The 19,576-nt window shown below is 38.2% G+C and overlaps 1 protein-coding gene across 2 annotated transcripts in view; it reads left to right on the forward strand.

The window, feature by feature from the left end:
• LOC134742380 (ecdysone receptor) overlaps positions 1 to 19,576 on the forward strand; it is a 324,182-nt gene that overhangs the window by 160,791 nt on the left and 143,815 nt on the right. For both annotated transcript variants that reach the window (XM_063675496.1, XM_063675495.1), the window contains one exon: positions 10,575 to 10,850. In XM_063675496.1, the coding sequence (XP_063531566.1) occupies positions 10,631 to 10,850 (220 nt within the window). In that variant the 5' untranslated portion in view covers positions 10,575 to 10,630. The remainder of the gene's footprint in view (positions 1 to 10,574; positions 10,851 to 19,576) is intronic.

Consider the following 19,576-nt stretch of genomic DNA (forward strand, 5'->3'; position numbering starts at 1 on the left):
GACTATCCGAGGAGCGATGTGATTATGATACTAGCGAATAGTTATTATTGAGCTTACACAATCTACAGTAACCAACACGTCTGTAAAAAGATGTGGAGATGTACGCGTAGCGCACGTAACTATCTAACCTATCGTTATGGAGTTCCTTCCCACTGAAGCTTGCTGATGACTTCCCATTTATCCAGCTGTGAACGTTTAGCGAGTATGGTAACTAAACTTTGTGATTTCGAAGAGATAATATGCAAATGAATACAGTAAAAACCTGATTAAATAAAAAAGTAAAAACATAGTGATCCGTATTCTTCCTTTTTGTAACATGGCAAAGAGCACTAAAAACAGAGAACCAAAAAACCTACTTAACAATGTAAATAAACCAATTGATAATATTAGGTATTGCAGAAAAATAGCATACTATTTTATTCCCCTTTGAAAAGGTCTCGGATGCAATTTTAACTTAAGCGAAGACTTGCCATTTCATAAAAATGCCAATTCCAGCGACAACAGGAAAATAATACAGAAGTCAATGTGGAAAGAATTGCGAATAAGACGATATTGAATGCTTACCTACGATATTACTTAGTTATTCAGAATGACTCTGTTTTCTTCAAGAAACTCCTTGTACCAATACCGCAGCATAAAATGTTACCTACATCGTTGCATACTTCAAAAGGTATCAACTGAACTATTTTATCTCGATTGTAACGTTTGCGTTCAATTGTTTGAATTGCAAATATCGATAGTTTATGGTTTTGCTAGTGTATTTTGCGTACCAATATAATACAATCCAGCCATTTTTCATGGAAGATTTATTTTAAGGACTGATTGTACCAATCCTTCTGTAAACGTAACAGTAGGTAGTTCGTTAAAATTGGCTTTTATGGAAAGTTTGACAGTTCGCTTTAGGACTTTAAGATGACAACTGGCGGCGCCATATGTATGTATGTATGTATGTTAATATTAATCAGTTCGTAGACAATGCTGCAAGCAGTTTACAGTTGTAAACTAACTTTAAGGAATCTTAGTAGTGTATCTGGTTTATCACTGGACAAGTCATCATCTTCCCCGCGTTGTCCCGGCATTTTGCCACGGCTAATGGGAGTCTGGGGTCCGCTTGGCAACTAATCCCAATAATTGGTGTAGGCACTAGTTTTTACAAAAGCGACTGGACAAGTGGACACTACTAAATAAAATAACGTTATTCCTGCCCTCCGAGTGTAGTTTTTTTTACATAGCATAGGGTACTGTCATCTACTACAAATTGTATGGTCATCTCTTATAGCCAAATATATTCTTTACTGAGCTTGGGATCGTAGACACCACACCCAAGTTATGTAAAAATAATTTCATAATGTGCATCGCTGCAGTTAAATAAAATAAATACAAATATTCATCCAAACATGCCAATATTGCCAATAGATGTTGATAAATGCGTTTAGTCTTTAATATGACACGTCGTTCTGAAAACGCTCGTTATTTTTATAAAATATACGTTGAAACGACCGGTCGCGGTCACCTTGCGAATTGAGCTCTTTCTTTATTCGGCCAACATTTTGACCAAGCTGTGTCATTGACTCAACGGAGCTGTGACATTAATGAACTGTTTGCATCAACTGTTTATTTAATGGCAAAATTAACTCATTAACATCTTAAGGGGCCCACTGACTATCAGTCCGCCGGACGATATCGGCCTGTCAGTTAGAACAAAAAATTGACAGTTCCGAACAACTGACAGGCCGATATCGTCCGGCAGACTGATAGTCAGTGGGCCCCTTTAGCTTAGTGCCTAAATGTGAAATTAGTCACAAGATCACTTTGCGACTGCGAAAATGATGATAACTAAATGGTAATTAAGCACAGCACAGGACCAAGACAAGCGACGTTTGTATCACATGGATTGCAAAGTAACATACAACCCGCCTGATGATAAGGGGTTGCCGCACCATATGTACGCTTGCAACCTCATGGGAGTTACGTGCTATTTGCCGATCCATTAAAACTCCTTCATACTTTAGTTAAATAGTGGATACCGCACCGAATAGGCAGGAAACACTAAATTGGTAGAAGTAAGAGTCCATCGACTTCTCGTTCGCATGTCATAGGTAGCCGTTTTAAATCACAAGGACTAGAAATACCGAAATGGTGCTGTCACTTAACCTCTTGTTTGTGTTGTGTATGACATCGATCCTGACCGAATTTTTAGTCATTTTTTTGGATATTATTCGAGATTTTGGAGCTTATGGACGCACCTTCAAAACTTATTTGGATAAAATATTAAACTTACAACTACGATTGATAAAAAATATAATAGACAAAAAAACTAGAGCAAACTGTAGTAACGATTACACGATCTTATTTAAGAAATTGAACATCCTGCCAGTGCATGATAAAGTTAAGTACTTAATAGCAACTGATCAATTTAAAAATCCCGAATTCAAAACTCCGCGAGTATACACCCGAGCGTCGAGGGGGTTAAGTTAAAACGTCGTAAATACGTGGAACCAACCGCTAGCAACTACTATGGTAAAAGGACGCGCAAGTATATCACACCGCGAATAATGAACAATTTATCAATAGAAGACGAGTGTGCTAGTAAAAACATCTTTAAATCAAAAATTAAGAAGTTGCTATTGAGTACAACGCATGACTAAATATATAAGATAGGTAAATATTGTATATAAATAAATATCCTTTATTGCACCAAAATCATACATTTTACATACATGTAAAACTACAAATAAATTCTTAAAGAATAACAACAACATATATACCTACAACTTACACTTTGTTAATGTAATATAAAAGTATTAACCTTAGTAATATAAGTTAATCATTAAATTTAGATTAAGGTACTAACATTGAAAATGAGTGCACCATTTCGCCGTTAAACGCAAGTTTGGCGAAACTTGTATAAGTTTAAAATGTGTTATACTTTTTTGAAAATAAATAAAAAAAAAAAAAAAAAACGATTTTTTCTGCTATGTGTGTCACGACTAAGGCTTGAAACAACGATTTTAAACACCACATACATAACGAAAGGTTAATGTTTAATTATACTTGGCAGTGTCTCCGATCATGATAATAAACGATAGAACCTGCCTATGATCGGGAGATAGTTGAAGTAATAAATGACCCGATGAAGGGTAAGCCGCCGCGAAGGTGAAGGCGAGCCGAGGAAATAAGGGCACCGTCACAGATTAACTAATAGTACCGTGTCGTCCCCGACGCAACCGTTTACGTTTATTTCTATATTGAAGACTATTGTAAAAGTAAGTTTAATCAATATTGTTTCGCGTTTTAATAATGCCATTTTCTTGTGGTAGGTTAAGGAAAACGACAACGTGAAAGCTGTTATACCTTCTAAAACAACAAATTTACGGAGAACCGGGAGCTTTGCCATGATTAATAATCGTGGATAGAAAACAAAAATCGAAACCTAAATAATGTACCTATCTATGTATGTATCGCTCTTTAGCGATAAGACCGCCTGTTGTCGGCCTCTTATCTTTAATCAATAATTGTTTTTCTTTAAGCTCTACCTTTATTGAGGTGAGCCAATAAAGAGTATTCTATCTATCTATGGAAATGGTCACGTGACTTTTCGTAGCATCTGTCATCCCCGTACATTTTTTTTTATGTACGGTTGTCTTTTTGGCCCTGAAATTTTAATCTTTCGTACAACAGAATCGGTAATAAAAAGTACGTATTTCGTACACAACTAATACAGACACATAGATATTACAAAATAACTAAGCGCCGCATATATATACGCGTTCTTGACGAATGAGTAAGAGTTTGCGGCATTGGGCCCGTGGTCGACCGACACCAAGAATTTTGTAAAGGAAGTGTCGGTCCGGTTGATAGGCGTCTCAGGCGATCATAGGGCAGGCGCTTTCTTTGCCCAGAGGCTGTCTACCGGTGCAGAGGGGTAACGCCGCTAGCGTCCTTGCGACCATGCCGAAAGGGGGTGATTTGGGGGAAGCCTTTTATATTTAAGTATTACGTTTGTTTTTAGCATAAGTTTAAATTGTACTTGGACTTCATTGTGAATGTGTTAAATGTAATGACTGTGTTTGATAATAAACGTTTAGAAATAACTAATCATAAATGTAAATAACTTTAACAATTATGTAGATCCTGATATTACGAGTAGATTATGTTATTAGGGTTCCGTACCCAAAGGGTAAAAACGGGAGCCTATTACTAAGACTCCGCTGTCCGTCTGTCTGTCTGTCACCAGGCTGTATCTCATGAACCGTGATAGTTGAAATTTTCACAGATGATGTATTTCTGTTGCCGCTATAACAACAAATACTAAAAAATACGGAATCCTCGGTGCGCGAGTCCGACTCGCACTTGGCCGGTTTTTATATATTATAACTAGCTACGCGGAGTAGGTAAGCCCCGTGAGAACACAAGTGTCGGCAATCACATTTGAGCCGTATATGCTACGTTCAATTTGCTATTAGCCTTAAGACTATAAGATAATTTAGAAGCACCGACACTCTAATTACAGACAACACACTGTTTCTACCTTATGCCCGGTTATCGAACCCAGGCCTACGATATCTACGAAAATGTATTCAAAACAAGGTCCGATGACGCAATGGTGCTCAAAACGCGCTGATCTCGCTTAATTTATCGAGTGAACAGTGCACTCCGGGGGTCGCGCCAATCGTAAATTCTATTTCCGCGTCATCGACGTCTTGTAATGGCGCTACGAGCTGCGAGAGAGCACTGTAGTTTTGCATTTAGATTACAAATGTGCAACGTCCAGATACTTATACCGCGCCACGCGGGATGCGACACATCACAACTTCACGAGCCAGCGCTCAATGCTTTCCAGAACATTCCCAGGACGCTGCCACCAATATCCGGCGCTCCTACGTACTCATTCCTTCCCGATAAATCTCTTTATTCGATCTCAGCGAATATCCGCTGACCGATCCGAGGATTCTTAACGTCCGCGCTGGCGAACCATACCTGATTTATTTCGAGTACTGAATATTTTCTGAGCGCGAACAGAGAATAAAATCGCGCATAAATCTGGCGATCGCAATCGGGGAGACTAGCGACTGCGGTGTATAAATTTCTGGAAACAGAATACACTGCACTTAGATTCTTCCGATTGTGCTTGTCGTATTTTATACCAACGTTATTGTAATGTGTCATAAAACTTTATCGGGCGAGTCATAAAAGAGAATCATCTAGTTTAACAGCAATACGAAGACGAGAGCCAATGTGCAGTGTCACGTATAAAGTTAAACAATGGACGTCGCTAAGGCAGACACGGCGCCGGAACCCGCCAAGCGATCCGTGAAAATCGAAGTAGAACATGCCACTGCCATTTTAGTACCTTAATCGCTTTCTCACAACGAATGGTGGAACTTAAAGGTCACATGAAACGGGAAGTGTCAGGTACTACAAGAGAAATAACGAACCGCCGTTGTCAGTTTGTAAGCTCTAACGTCAAGTCGTAATGTAATCGTAGATCGTAATCATAACATCTAATGTTATGGTTACGATCTACATTAACTTGGAGATTATGAGTTCCATCATAGTAAAATGGTTAAAGTTTTTTAGTGGTCGCTACTCCATGTTACTTTCCATAGCTTCACTTCAACTGGGTCTCGCGATCCTAGTACTATTTGCCCAACTTGACTGCCGAAACTCTTTACAAGTGCCGAGTTACTTTAGTTTTAATGACCCAATTGTTACGCTGTTATTTGTGTAAAGAGAGGAAAGTTGGTTTTTCTTGCGAGTGTTCATTTTGAGGCCCGAGAAAGCAAAAGATTCTATAATTGAATCACGAGCGAAGCGAGTGATTCTAAGTTAGAATCTTGAGCGTAGCGAGGGACTCAAAAACACGACTTGTAAAATAAAAAGGCTCTCGTGTTGCACACATAATTTTTCACCTCAGTAGTGAGAACATATTTATTTTTCCAATTACACAGAATAATACAGAGAAAATAAATAAATAAATGAATAAAAAAAAATTGTAATAAAAGTATGAAGTGGTAGTTCATGGCCTTCACTAAATTAAAAAGCTACTTTGTTTCACTCCCTGGAGTGAGGAAAGTCGCACTTTCTTCACTCCAGGGAGTGACGAAAGAAGGCTTGTTCGAGCTGCTGAGGTGAAAAGAAACTTTCCTACTTTATACGCCCTTTAAAGGAGCCCACTGACTATCAGTCCGCCGGACGATATCGGCCTGTCAGTTGTTCGAAACTGTCAAATTTTTGTTCTAACTGACAGGCCGATATCGTCCGGCGGACTGATAGTCAGTGGGCCCCTTAAGAAGATCTGTGGAGTTAAAAGCTATGTTAAGGCCGAATAAAGGTGTATGTACTACATACTGTTCATTCGCCTGCTTTAATAATTGTAAACGTGGCGTTTAGAAATGAAACTGTATCATAGCATAGCCTCGTAGCATGTTCTAGCGCCGTAATCGGAAGGTTTGAGCAAAATTACAATACTAACGCACTAGCCAACCCAACTTGATCAAAAAACTGATAGACTTCTACGTTTGATTTGACGCACCATCGACTTTGTCAAGGAATTTCACTATCTGGATCCAAGATGAGAGATTGGGTTGATTGACTTGATTGGCGTATGTGAGGGCACGGAGAAAGCTCCGGTACGACATTGGGCTGGCGCTGGTGGGAGTGGTGGGGCGCAAGTAGGTGAGCGTGTCGAGGTCGTGACGTCACGCGCTTTCTCTGCGCCGGCGCGGGTTGTGCAACGCGTACTTGCACTATGCGGACTATGCCCCATGCACCGGCTCATTATTTTCGTGGATACTAGTTCTACAGAACAGCTGTGCCAATTAAGTTCATAATGATATGCAAAATGGCCATGACCTTAGATGACAATGGAGACAGTGACTTATAAAAGATACCAATTACTGCTACTAATTAGTTCCATGAACCTGGAAATACTTATATTGAACTTACAGCGGCAATAGAAATTAAAAAAAAACTATTGAAAGAAACATTAAAGAAGGTAACTCTTTTTACTAACTTTCAAACACTTATAAACTTATGAAACTTGAGGTGGCTATTCTGTCTGGCAGGATCAGAAGGTAAAAATATTTAAAACGCAAGCTAGGGAAAATATTTAGACTTTTAAAGACTCAAAAACAATTAAAAATACATCACTATATGTAATTTTTTGTAAAAAGTGACCCATTTTTATTATCCTTAAGTGTAATGTAAGGCGATCCTTTTTAGAACAAAACCGCATGATTTGCGTATATTTTAAGTTCCGTCGTAAAATCTGTAAGTCTTTACTGTGTATGTCATAAAATTCTTTTCAACACACTTGCTCGTAACATGCAAGTTATTGAACCGCTTTTAGGCTCATAATCCTAAATATTTTTTACCAGCTTTTACCAGCTCGCGCGCACAATATCGCCTCGTGTGTAATGAGCAACGTAGCACACACGTTGTATCACAATGTACTAAACTTTTACTCCAGCATGTTTTAACTAGATGCCTAGTAGTTTCTTTCTACAAAATAGTTGTAAATAAATTTAATATTTGGTATGGTAACATCTGTATACGCTAGGAACCTAAGTAGCCCGTAGCCTTGTTTGCACAAGTTTGTTAGTTAGCACAGTCCTGTTATAAAAAAATCTATCGACTTCGGTATTACTGGCAATGTTTGCTAATACATTGACAAGTAAGTCAGCTACATCTACTTTTATCGTAGGATTCTACTCACGTATTTATATTCTCTTGACATGTTTCAGACTTCTCAGATTCCTTTTCAAGCTGAGCAAACGATGTGAGTTGGTCGCGTAGGTACTGCAAATCATTATGTTGTAATGAATGTAAATTAGAATTACATAGTAATAAACACTTCGTTATGCACAATGTAGTAGATAAATATTAGTAAAAAAGTAAAGTGCAAAGGCGAATGTATCCATTTATAGCTCTGGAAAATTGAGTAAGTAGGCGTAAAAGAGAAATAATGTTAGACAAGTGCAGCAACATGTACATAAAACTAAGTTGGTAACTTATTAAAATTATCGTGACATTTTATAGACTCAAACGCATCGTAAATCGTAACCTGTTATAAATGGCGATCCGTGGCTAAAGGGTCCCTTATCTTATGTTTCATGTGTATAAGGACTCTTTAGGCATGGTACGTCACAAATTATCTCGGTACAGTGTACGTACGTCTCAATATTGCAAATATCTCGCCATATTTTACAGAGTTATTTTATTACGCCCGACAATAAACGACAAATGATTATTTTATGTAAATTTCCGTGTCTGCAATTGCAAAGCTGCGATGCAAAACGCGAAAGGACGTGAATGCAATACTAATTAGATGCCTTGTGGAATGACAGGATGCTTGACATTTTCATCCATCTTGGTAGCTTTTTATGTTAAAATAAATACATCATAATAAGATTAATAAGTTAATACTCTGAGAAATTACTTTTTTAGCCAAATGAAGTAGAAGAAAGGATAATATTTATGTATTATAGGTATTTGTTTGGTACTTAAGACTGCTGCTTTCGGCATCTGTCCGCTACTTGTAGTTAGATTAATATGAATATAAATTGTGGGAGTGGTATTTTTACCAAGCAATGGTATATATTTCTAGAAAGAAAAAATATTTTTACTAAATTAGCAATAAAACTACTTCCTCCCTACCTTAAATTCCAGGCTGAGTGTACAGTACCACTGTACATGCTGAGTGTGCCAGGCTGAGTGTACCTACCTCTATTTTATATTTACAAGCCCAATCTTGTAAATATAAAATAGACGTCACATACTGAAGTGAAGACCAAGTCTCCTCCATCTACCCTTTTAAATTAGGACATCTGTGTCTTAAATTTGAGTAGCTAATATCCATGTATCTCCTTTTACGATGGGCGAACAATGTAGCCAATTGCCAACGTCTTATCCGGGAAACGTTGAATGCCCGGGTATACCCGGGTAACCCGGGCATATTAGTCTGGATAAATGGGCTAATCCCGCGACGCTGCTTTACGAGGCGATTATAGAGATAGCTGCTAGATTTAAGATGCTTGTAGTTTATTTGGCGTGCTATAGTAAACTCTCGCTGCACGCGAATACGTAGTGTGCTCTCTGTCACACCTACGGTGGGTAGCCAGTAACTAACACAGATTCTTGGTGGTCCAGGGTTCTTTTTGCTGCTTAGCCGACCTGTTTTATTTTACATTGTATGAAATGCAGCGTGTAATGTAATATTAAATTGATTCTTAAATTTTTATTTTTTAATAAAAACCTAAATTTAACCTAACGAGATAAGAACATTGCGTGGACGTCTAATTTAGTTAGATTAAATTAATAGCAAGTCTCATACAACACTTCAAAGCAAAAATATTTCTATTTAAAAAAACCTGTAAATGAAAACAAAGCGTTGCCCATTCGATTGTGCCCGAGTAACGTAATAGGTATGCTGCTAAGAAAAATCTAGTAAATTGTACCTTTTTAGCACTTTTTCCTTGCCTTGGTCTTTGTTCTTTCTTCAAAGCCATGGTAACTGTACTGCAATGTTTATGTCTTATCTTGAGATGAGATCAAAGATTAAAAAATACAATGATTTGGTATTGTTCTTTGTTGTGGTTTGTTTGAGTAAACGATATGAAACACTTAAAAGAAATCAGCTAATCACTGATTATAATATGATGTTTACTGAACTGAAACATAACTACTCTATGACTGAAAGCACTTGAAATATGTCATTTCATTGCGTTTTGTTTTTGGGTAAAGAGATTGCGAACTGTGTCTCTGGGTATTTAAGAAAATTCTTCATATAGTCATAGACGATCCTAAATGACGTGATATGTCAGTAGTAGAAGATATAAATAAACATGATATAAATTCCGAATTAATTAACAGGTTAACACACCATTTAATTGTTATTTACATCGAACTAATTATTTATTTACCTCAAATCTCATTCATACGCATATCAACACGTACACTAGACGTCCCACAGGGCTTATACCTAATCTCATGAAGGTTGATAGTCTGTTAGATGAGAGCGGCAAGAGACCGATAATTACGGCCATTATGAGTACTATGAGTAGGGCTTTTCTGCAAGAGCAGGAATTGTTTCGGGGATGAGACTGAATGATGATGACAATTCATTGTAGTATGCCTGCGCTCTTTATGTGTTTATCCATGTTGTTAAAACTGTTAAGAGTGACACCATCATGTCTTCCGATAAAATTAAGCTACTGTGAGCCGTGCACATGATTGGCGCGACAGTATCTCGCCGCGAGATAGACTACCCGTCTTCTACTAACTGTATGAATTAAAGGGGGACGGGTAGTCTATGTCGCGGCGAGATACTCTCGCGCCAATCATGTGCTAGCCCAGCAGGATACCCAACAACTACTTTTCATATCAACCGATTTTGATCTTTCCAACGGATCCTTTCTTTAGAAAGACAGCATTTCCTAATAATCGTAGCATTTATGGTGTTCTGCTCTTATCCAACAACTGCCTCCTTTCTTAGCCAAATCATTGTTCCATCGATCCCCATCGTGCTACAGACGTAATCTAGAAAGGTTACTTAACACTTCTCTTCCTTACAGAAGTGTGGAGTGCGGGCGGCGGGGCAGGCGCCGGCGCATCATGCGGTAGCAGCGGCATGGACCTCAAGCACGAGGTGGCGTACCGCGGGCTAGCAGGCGCGGTGAAGGCCGAGCCAGGCGTGAGCCACAACGGCGCGGCGAACGGGCACGTGCGGGACTGGATGGCGGGCGGCGCGGGGGCCAACTCGCCGTCGCCGGCGCCGCAGCCGAACAACGGGTATTCGTCGCCGCTGTCCTCGAGCAGCTACGGCCCGTACAGCCCCAATGGGAAAATAGGTGAGTACATTATATAGGTACATATAAGGAAAGCAAAATTTGGCTACGACGGGCACCTAAAAGCTCAAGATGACGTTCTTATTAACAATACATTTAATGACACGGTCGAAACCCGGTCAGGATAGATTATGAATTAATGGTAATGACGGTGCGACGTAGGCTTTTATGATGTTTCTGGACTATGAAGAGCGAAAAGAACATGTAGTAATATGCTTACACGTAGGAACTTCTACCTTTTTTCTAAATTAACATTTGTTGTCCGGTATATATGTGTTTTTTTATGTAGTTACCTTGTCTTACAGTATAATTTATAGTCCTGAAGGCAACATTGTAAGAAACATGATAGATAGTAATTTATTACATATTTCATACAGTAGCGTTTACGCATACGCTCATAAAATTGTCTAACTAAAACTATAATATTTATTAGCAATTTCATCCGGGATACAATGTAGTTTTAATATTTAGCAATTTCCTAGTTTAATAGTGTATTATTTGTAAATAGTTCAGTACCTAGATTAATAAGATTGTTGCAGTGCCCTAACGGGGTATCATGTACCTACTTCATAATGTTTTGTACCATCCTCTGTAATGAACATGGTCGCAATAAAATATATGTAATACATGAAATAATTATACATAATGTTACATGTAAACGTGTAGGTATAGGTAAAATAAAAATAAAATATTATATATCACCGGTCTTCAATTATCATGTCTAGAACGTTTCATTGTCTAAGTATAGATTGTAGTATTCAACCAACCTTGTAATTCGGCATATTAAAGTAAACTAGGGTAAATTTGAAAAGGTATATACATATATCAAAAATCACCAGAAGTACTTACTTTGTACTTTGGACCCTCGTAGCTGACAAACACTGGCAGGCGTTGAGATAAAGATTTGTGATGTCTGAAGTTGCCCCATTTTGCCAAAATAATATTGACGCTTTAACGTTAGCATCTGGATTAAGGCTTTCCAAAATAACCCGTTAAAAGATTGGTCGGATAGATCTATTCTAAAATTACCTATAAAGTGGGACAATTAAGCACGTGCTTCCTGACTACTAGATAACCGTAAAGAGGCAGTAACATAACAGTAGGGAGTCCCTATCTAGTAGTCAGGAAGCACGTGCTTAATTGTCCCACTTTATAGGTAATTTTAGAATAGATCTATCCGATCCGATCTATCCCTACTAGGGAGCTTAGAAATAAACAGCTATTGTACACGTCCCATATCGTTGACAAAGAAACTGCGATAGTCCATTTCCTAGCCTTCATTAATGACACCCCACGGGGCATAGTTGATGTTTAGCTATAGCCTGCTATGCGATACAAATAACAATAGCCAAGGTCATGCTATTGTGTTTAATGCTAGCATGCTGCTCCTCTAGGGTTATATTACAGAATAGTAGCTACTAACGTGCAGAATGTTCATTGCGTGGCAGAAGCGACATTTTACAAAGATGACCTTTATGGCCTTCTATCATGACACGTAACAAGATTTATCTCTTACGCTTAGAAGTCATTTTTTAACATCTCAAGCAAGTACCTTTTTTAATTCACTTATTGTAACTTGGTTGCCTTTTAACTGTACCTAATTATATTTTTTTATATATTTTATGGTATACATGTACCTATTGTTACTGGCAAGTAAACGAGAAATACGCTAAAATATCTTGAAAGTATGTTAGAAAACATTTTAACGAAACCAGTACTTAAATATTCAATTCCTCCTTGCTATTTCAAAAAACAACTTAATGTTTCTATTTGATTTAAAAATGGTTACTCATTGGCTTTCAGAATAATAATTCATTTAGTACGTTTACTTGTGCCGCTTTACCTACTGTTCATAGTGCACTTAGCCTTTAGACATTATTTTTTTATTCAGTTACATAATTATATACGACAGGAAATTCAAGTAGTTCCAATATTTACAGTACGAGTAGCGACCTCTCGAGACTACCTCTGTTTGGCGTCCACAGTTCCACACCCAAGGACATTTACGACATATTTACACTATCGTTAACGCATCTTGTCCAATATTACTAGACTCGCAGCATTCTGTTCTTTCTCCTAAATAGAGCTTAAAGCGTTCGCCTGGAGGGGAGCGTGGAAGGTCTATTGAAACTGGCTCTTAATTTTATCTGTAGCCATATTGAGGACGGATTTTTTTCGTGTAAATGTTATCGTCCAAAGCGATTGCCGGGGGCAACGACCTTAATATTGCGTGATTTAGATATCGTAATGAAACACATTCGTAGTGTTATCTTAGCTATCGCGGATAGTGAGTGACAATTTGGAACGACTAAGAACCTGTTTAAATATTTTGTGTTTGTTGATTAGATACTTTTACAGAGACAAAAATAATACAGACTGAATTCATTACGAAGTTCACATTTCATCATTGTCGAATATTACGTCACATTAGCGACATCTGATCTGTTCCGTTTAATTGTAATAGCTGGGGTGCCGGCGATGCTAAATGTGTAGTTACTCAAGCGTCGTAGAGACCTATAATTGGAATAGAAAGATTAGACGATAAGAAGAAAAAACCCGGCCAAGTGCGAGTCGGACTCGCACACCGAGGGTTCCGTACATTACATAATTTTAACAATGTATTTTTTATGTGAAACGTGAGTGAAAGGTAAATTGCGCTTTACGATTTATGACGTATAAAAAAAAAACTACTTACCAGATCTCGTTCAAACCAATTTTCGGTGGAAGTTTGCATGGTAATGTACATCAAATATTTTTTTTCAGTTTTATCAATTTCTTATTTTAGAAGTTACAGGGGGGGGAACACACATTTTACCACTTTGGAAGTGTCTCTCGCGCAAACTATTCAGTTTAATTTCGGGGGGTTGGTGGAGAGTTAAAAAAAATCGTTAAGTAGATTGTGGATTTGTTCGTTTTGGTCCAAGTTTATGCTATAATTTTTCTATAACAATATGACACTTATTTCTACGCATTTCCTTAGTCTGACCACCACAAGTTTGACGTCTGATTTTAACATTGTAACCGTCAGATTAAGGAAATGCGTAAAAATAATTGTCAGATTTAATAATAGCACAATTATAGCATGAATTTGGACTAAAATGACCAAATCCACAATCTGCTTAACGATTTGTTGAACCCCCCACCAACCAACGGCTCTACTTCCTCGCGTTATCCCGGCATTTTAGCCACGGCTCATGGGAGCCTGGGTCCGCTTTGACAACTAATCCCAAGAATTGACGTAGGCTACGAAAGCAACTGCCATCTGACCTTTCAACCCAGAGGGGAAACTAGGCCTTATTGGGATTAGTCCGGTTTCCTCACGATGTTTTCCTTCATCGAAAAGCAACTGGTAAATATCTAATGATATTTGGTACATAAATCACCCCCCAATCAATCCCCAACCATAAGGTGTGTTATTGTAACGCCAGTATTCTCATTCCAGTATTTTAACAATTCTGAAATAGCTCACTTTGGTTTAAGACCTAGATAGGATCCAAGCGCCGCAATTAGGTAAGTTACTTACAATTTTTTTATGAAGATGTATTTGTTTATTGCATTTTTTGCACAATAGAAAAACTTATAGATATTAATGAGTCTACCTTCGAGTAAAGCAAAACAGATTCTAGGCGGTACTTTTAATGAGTAATGACCAAGAATGAAATCATAATAAAAAACCGGTCAAGTGCGAGTCGGACTCGCGCACCGAGGGTTCCGTACATTACACAATTTAAACAATGTACTTTTTATGTGAAACGTGAGTGAAAGGTAAATCGCGGTTTACGATTTATGACGTATTAAAAGAAACTACTTACTATTAGAGTTTTGAATGATTCACGGTTAGTTTCACTAGATTTATATTGACCGGGATATAGACCGTGATTACCTTTTGTATTAATTTGATTATTTTGTAACTACTTACTAGATCTCGTTCAAACCAATTTTCGGTGGAAGTTTGCATGGTAATGTACATCATATATATTTTTTAGTTTTATCATTCTCTTATTTTAGAAGTTACAGGGGGGGGGGGGGGGCACATTTTACCACTTTGGAAGTATCTCTCGCGCAAACTATTCAGTTTATAAAAATATATATTAGAAACCTCAATATCATTTTTGAAGACCTATCCATGTATGGGGAACCCCCAAAATTTATTGTTTTTTTTTTCTATTTTTGTGTGAAAATCTTAATGCGGTTTACAGAATACATCTACTTACCAAGTTTCAACAGTATAGTTCTTATAGTTTCGGAAAAAAGTGGCTGTGACATACGGACGGACAGACAGACAGACATGACGAATCCATAAGGGTTCCGTTTTTTGCCATTTGGCTGCGGAACCCTGAAAAGATTGCCAGTATACCAGTTACCTATGTATCTGATCACAAATCACTTGTGGAATAAATGATTTGATAGTCTGGCCATAGTTTGCGTCAAGTTGGTAGATTTTCCATTTCCTGGCAGATCAAGTCAAATTAACCGCCAGGTCAGCCCGAGTTCGCTAGCTAACAACACTGAGAAAACAGGTAATTTGAAATTCTATACGTCAAGTAAAGCTTAGTGAATACATAGAATAATAAAGCGTAGAAGGTGGGTACCGGCAACCGTAGTGAAGCCAATTTTAATAGGTATGTCATTCTGACATCCTCTCGTGCCGATGCCGCCCAATGTGCATCGTGCATTACAATGAACACGTTTTCAATGAAATTTCACCTTACCTTAAATTTAAAACTTATTTTACGCGATTAATTCCCGTCGTTGTGAATAATAATGAAATTTTACCTTTCTTATAATGTTATCTGTGTGTCTTATACTGTTGTATGTACAAAGTAGCATTTCTTTTATCTGGCTTTTTTTAACAAATAAAGCCCAATTAACAATACTTAACTAGATTCAAACTTCTTTAGCTAATGGCTCCTCTACACAATGGGCCGCCATACTGTCCCACTAAGATGGGCTACCGTGTAGACAGGGTAGTGGTGTCGGATGGCTTATGGCGCGGCGGAATGGCGATGGGATGGCCACGATGTCGGGTTTTCGTCCGCACATTAAAGGTAGTGGGCCAGCGATGGTGCGTACGCATCGACACGTGGCCCATTCCATAGTGCGTGCTCTTAACCATCACATGGCCATCTCGCTGGTCCAGCGCTGGGCCATCGAGTAGAGGAACCATAAAATGTTATATGGTGGGCCGCACGATGATACTATACTGTATTGCTCTTTCGCTCGATTGTAGAAACAGCGAGGTTTTTTTTTTGTTTCATTTGTAACAGTTCCGCCTTATGGAACTAAGTTTATAGGCTTAAATATTCTTAGACAGAATATAAAGAAACCTGTTCCAGCACCGTGGAATCCCGTGATCGTTTAGAACGATCGTCTCGCGATAGAATATCTGTTTTGTTTGCTGTTTTATTACTTTAAATTGAGGTGACACGTTCATGTGATGACCAACATTCAAACTGATTCCCCTCGGAATGGCAAATAAAAACAAGATCAAGTTCCAAGAATCAATTAAGAAAAAGAACAACCGAATGTGTTTTAGTCTGAGGCGTGCACAGATATTTAGACGTAGGTAACCCTCATTAATAACTCGTTAAGAGTATACTCGACGTCGTTTATTGCAGTATTTTTTTGCTAATATTTACAAAAAGTGCACGAACGATAGCTTTGACCTCACGCTACAGTGAGAGCGTTGGCAAAAAAACTAGATGTCATTTATTCTGCACGAGCGCCGCGGTCAGTGTTGCCAACTTGAAATTTAAAAAGGTGTTAGACGGCTTTGTTGTTGTACTCTGGCATGCAAACTCTGTCAGTAGAAAATAGCTCAAATATTAAAAACGCAAGGCGCAAAGGATATACTCTCCCACATTTTTTTTAGCTTAACGCTTTGTTCTACTGACTTAGATGGTTTTGCTTGGGTTTTCCAGACTATATAATAATATATATAGTATATAATATATAGTCTGGAAAACTCAAGGAAAACCATAATGTCAATAATGCCATCTGCAGTATATATATTATATACTATAATATATATTATAAATATATATATATATGTATATTTTTTTTTTGCAGTATATAATATATATATTATAGTATATATATTATATACTGCAGATGGCATTATAAGTAGGCCCTTTGGCAGGTTAGTTTATGGTTTACCTTATAAATCCATTTTACCATCAATGGCAGGTAACCATTATGAAAATATGTCCTTTCTTGCAGCTTCAGCTTTGTAAATTAAATATCTCCCTAAAGATGAGGTCTGTTTTTACTTATTTGTATGTCTATTTGTATGGCTCTATTGACACTTTAATTAAATGTAAGGGGAACCCCTACATTTCACACGGATGCTGCCCTTGTCAGTGTCATGGGACGCACGCAAGGTGTATGGACTATTGATAGTTGATGGAATCTAATATGAACTAGGCTATTGGGTAACAGCAAAAGACTAACTACTGTATAACTCTGAACGGCCGCATAAGGCACGCTAGAAGCAGAGGGTCTGTTCAACTCTCTCACCTGTTGCATGCCAGAGTTCTCACGAGCTCTGCGGTACGTGGGGTCGTTACTCCCCAAGAGCTCGCCACTAGCTGCCCTGCGTTGCCCTATACCTAGTATACCTTATTATCATTGCCTTAAACTGCAAAACTACTAAATAGATTTTAAAATTTGTATTTGTTCAATTTAAAACGCGGTCAGCGAAAGTTTAACTTTTTTTTTATACTATCGGTGGCAAACAAGCATATGGCCCGCCTGATCTTAAGCAGTCTCCATAGCCTATGTACGCCTGCACCTCCAGAGGAGTTACATGCGCGTTGCCGACCCTAACACTCCTCTCCCTCGAGCTCTGGCAACCTTACTCACCAGCAGGAACACAACACTATTAGTAGGGTCTATTGTTATTTGGCTGCGGTTTACTGTAAGGTGGAGGTACCTCCCCAGTTGGGCTCTGCTCTAGATCTGGAATGACATCCGCTGTCCTGTGCCCTACCACACAAAGCGAGATGTCATTCACAGTGCCCATACCTCTCTTTTGGACGTAGTTTAAGGACATACCCGGGTCCACATACTGCCAATTCATATAGCGACCCGTTCAAATATCGATTAATTGTACGATAAATTACCAGATTACGACCTAAGACACGGCCATAATAAACTGTAAGGTTTTTTTTATTTTTGTTGTAAATCTCGCATCACGCGCTAGCCGCCGGGCGGGTAAAACAAGAGAAAAACGAATGATGCATCTTACAAGCCATTTGAGCGCAATCACGATAGAGTTCATCATATCAGCCCTTTATCGCCCACTGCTGAGCATAGGCCTCTCTTCCAGTACGCCACTTGTCCCGGTCCTGAGCTAACCTCATCCAGAAGTGACGATAGAGTTAGACCAAGAAAAGTCTGCAACGATTTTGATAGCATGTGCAAGTGTTATTTATACGTCATAATTTCATAGAAGTTTGACGTTTAAAATAACATACTGCGTGTGCTATCAAAATCGTTGCAGACTTTTCTTGGTCTAACTCTAAATACGTAAAGAACTCTAATTTAATTTTAAGAACGAGTATTTTAGTATGCGGGCTGTGCCAGAATGATGCAAGAAGTATTGAATGCGTGAGTAATTTGCCGAATAGATACAGAAAATAATTTAAGATACACGATATTCGGCAAATTGAAAAGCTGAATTGAGAAATATTTATTAGTATATATTCAATTTTCACGGCAACAATAGAATTTTCTTACTAGCAATAAGAGCACGAGAACAATAAAGCTACCGAAGACAATATTTTAAATGAGCAATTTAGCAATCTGCTTCATCGTAAAATCTTGCCTGCGCGGAATAAGACCAATTTCCAATGGCTATAACTTTCACGAAGTTTATGCTCAGTCGATAAAATATTTCAACGGTGTTATTTTACAGCGTCATAGCTTTGGGCTCCTACGAAGCAGATGTAATAAGCTGGCCATTTTATGCTCCGCCGATATTTCTACAATATTTACGTAAGTCTGTTCAGTGAACTTGACGTTTGAGTGACGTGGATGAGGATTTTGTGGGAGGTATAATTACACTTAGAAGATGTATCCCAACTGAAGAGTCAGTGTTGACAAGCATATCTTATCTTTTTAGGGTTCCGTACCTCAAAAGGGAAAAAACGGAACCCTTATAGGATCACTTTGTTGTCGTCCATCCGTCTGTCTGTCAAGCAAGACCCTTTAACTCGGGAACGCGTGGAGGTATATCGAGTTGTTTTTTTAACTCTTATACTCAGGGCTACAGTCCCTTAAAGCTGTAAAAAAAAAGTTTACGTAAAAAAAAAATACGGCCGTTTATTCCGCAAAAAACGTATATTTCAATACTCTCAAGGGAATCAAAATTTAAAGGGTACTTCCCGTTGACCTAGAACTATGAAATTTGGCTAGTAATATTGTCTTATACTACAAGTCAGGGAAAAATCTGATATCCATAAAAATAAAAATAAAATAAAATGTAAGTAAAAGTACGGAACCCTTGGTGGGCGAGTCCGACTCGCACTTGTCCGATTTTTGTTACTAACCACGGTTAGCCATAGGTCTTGCGTGATGGGAAGTGATGACGGGACGAAATATGCAGTACTTACACCTTGCTAAGAAACAGCCATGGCGATCTTGCTTTAAAATATCTGGATACCGTATCTGTTTGAGAAAATAGACAAAGCTAGTGAACTCCACACGGTAGCATTTAAATGAATACAAAT

This window comes from Cydia strobilella, chromosome 6 (genome assembly GCF_947568885.1).
Source record: "Cydia strobilella chromosome 6, ilCydStro3.1, whole genome shotgun sequence".
Taxonomy (NCBI): domain Eukaryota; kingdom Metazoa; phylum Arthropoda; class Insecta; order Lepidoptera; family Tortricidae; genus Cydia; species Cydia strobilella.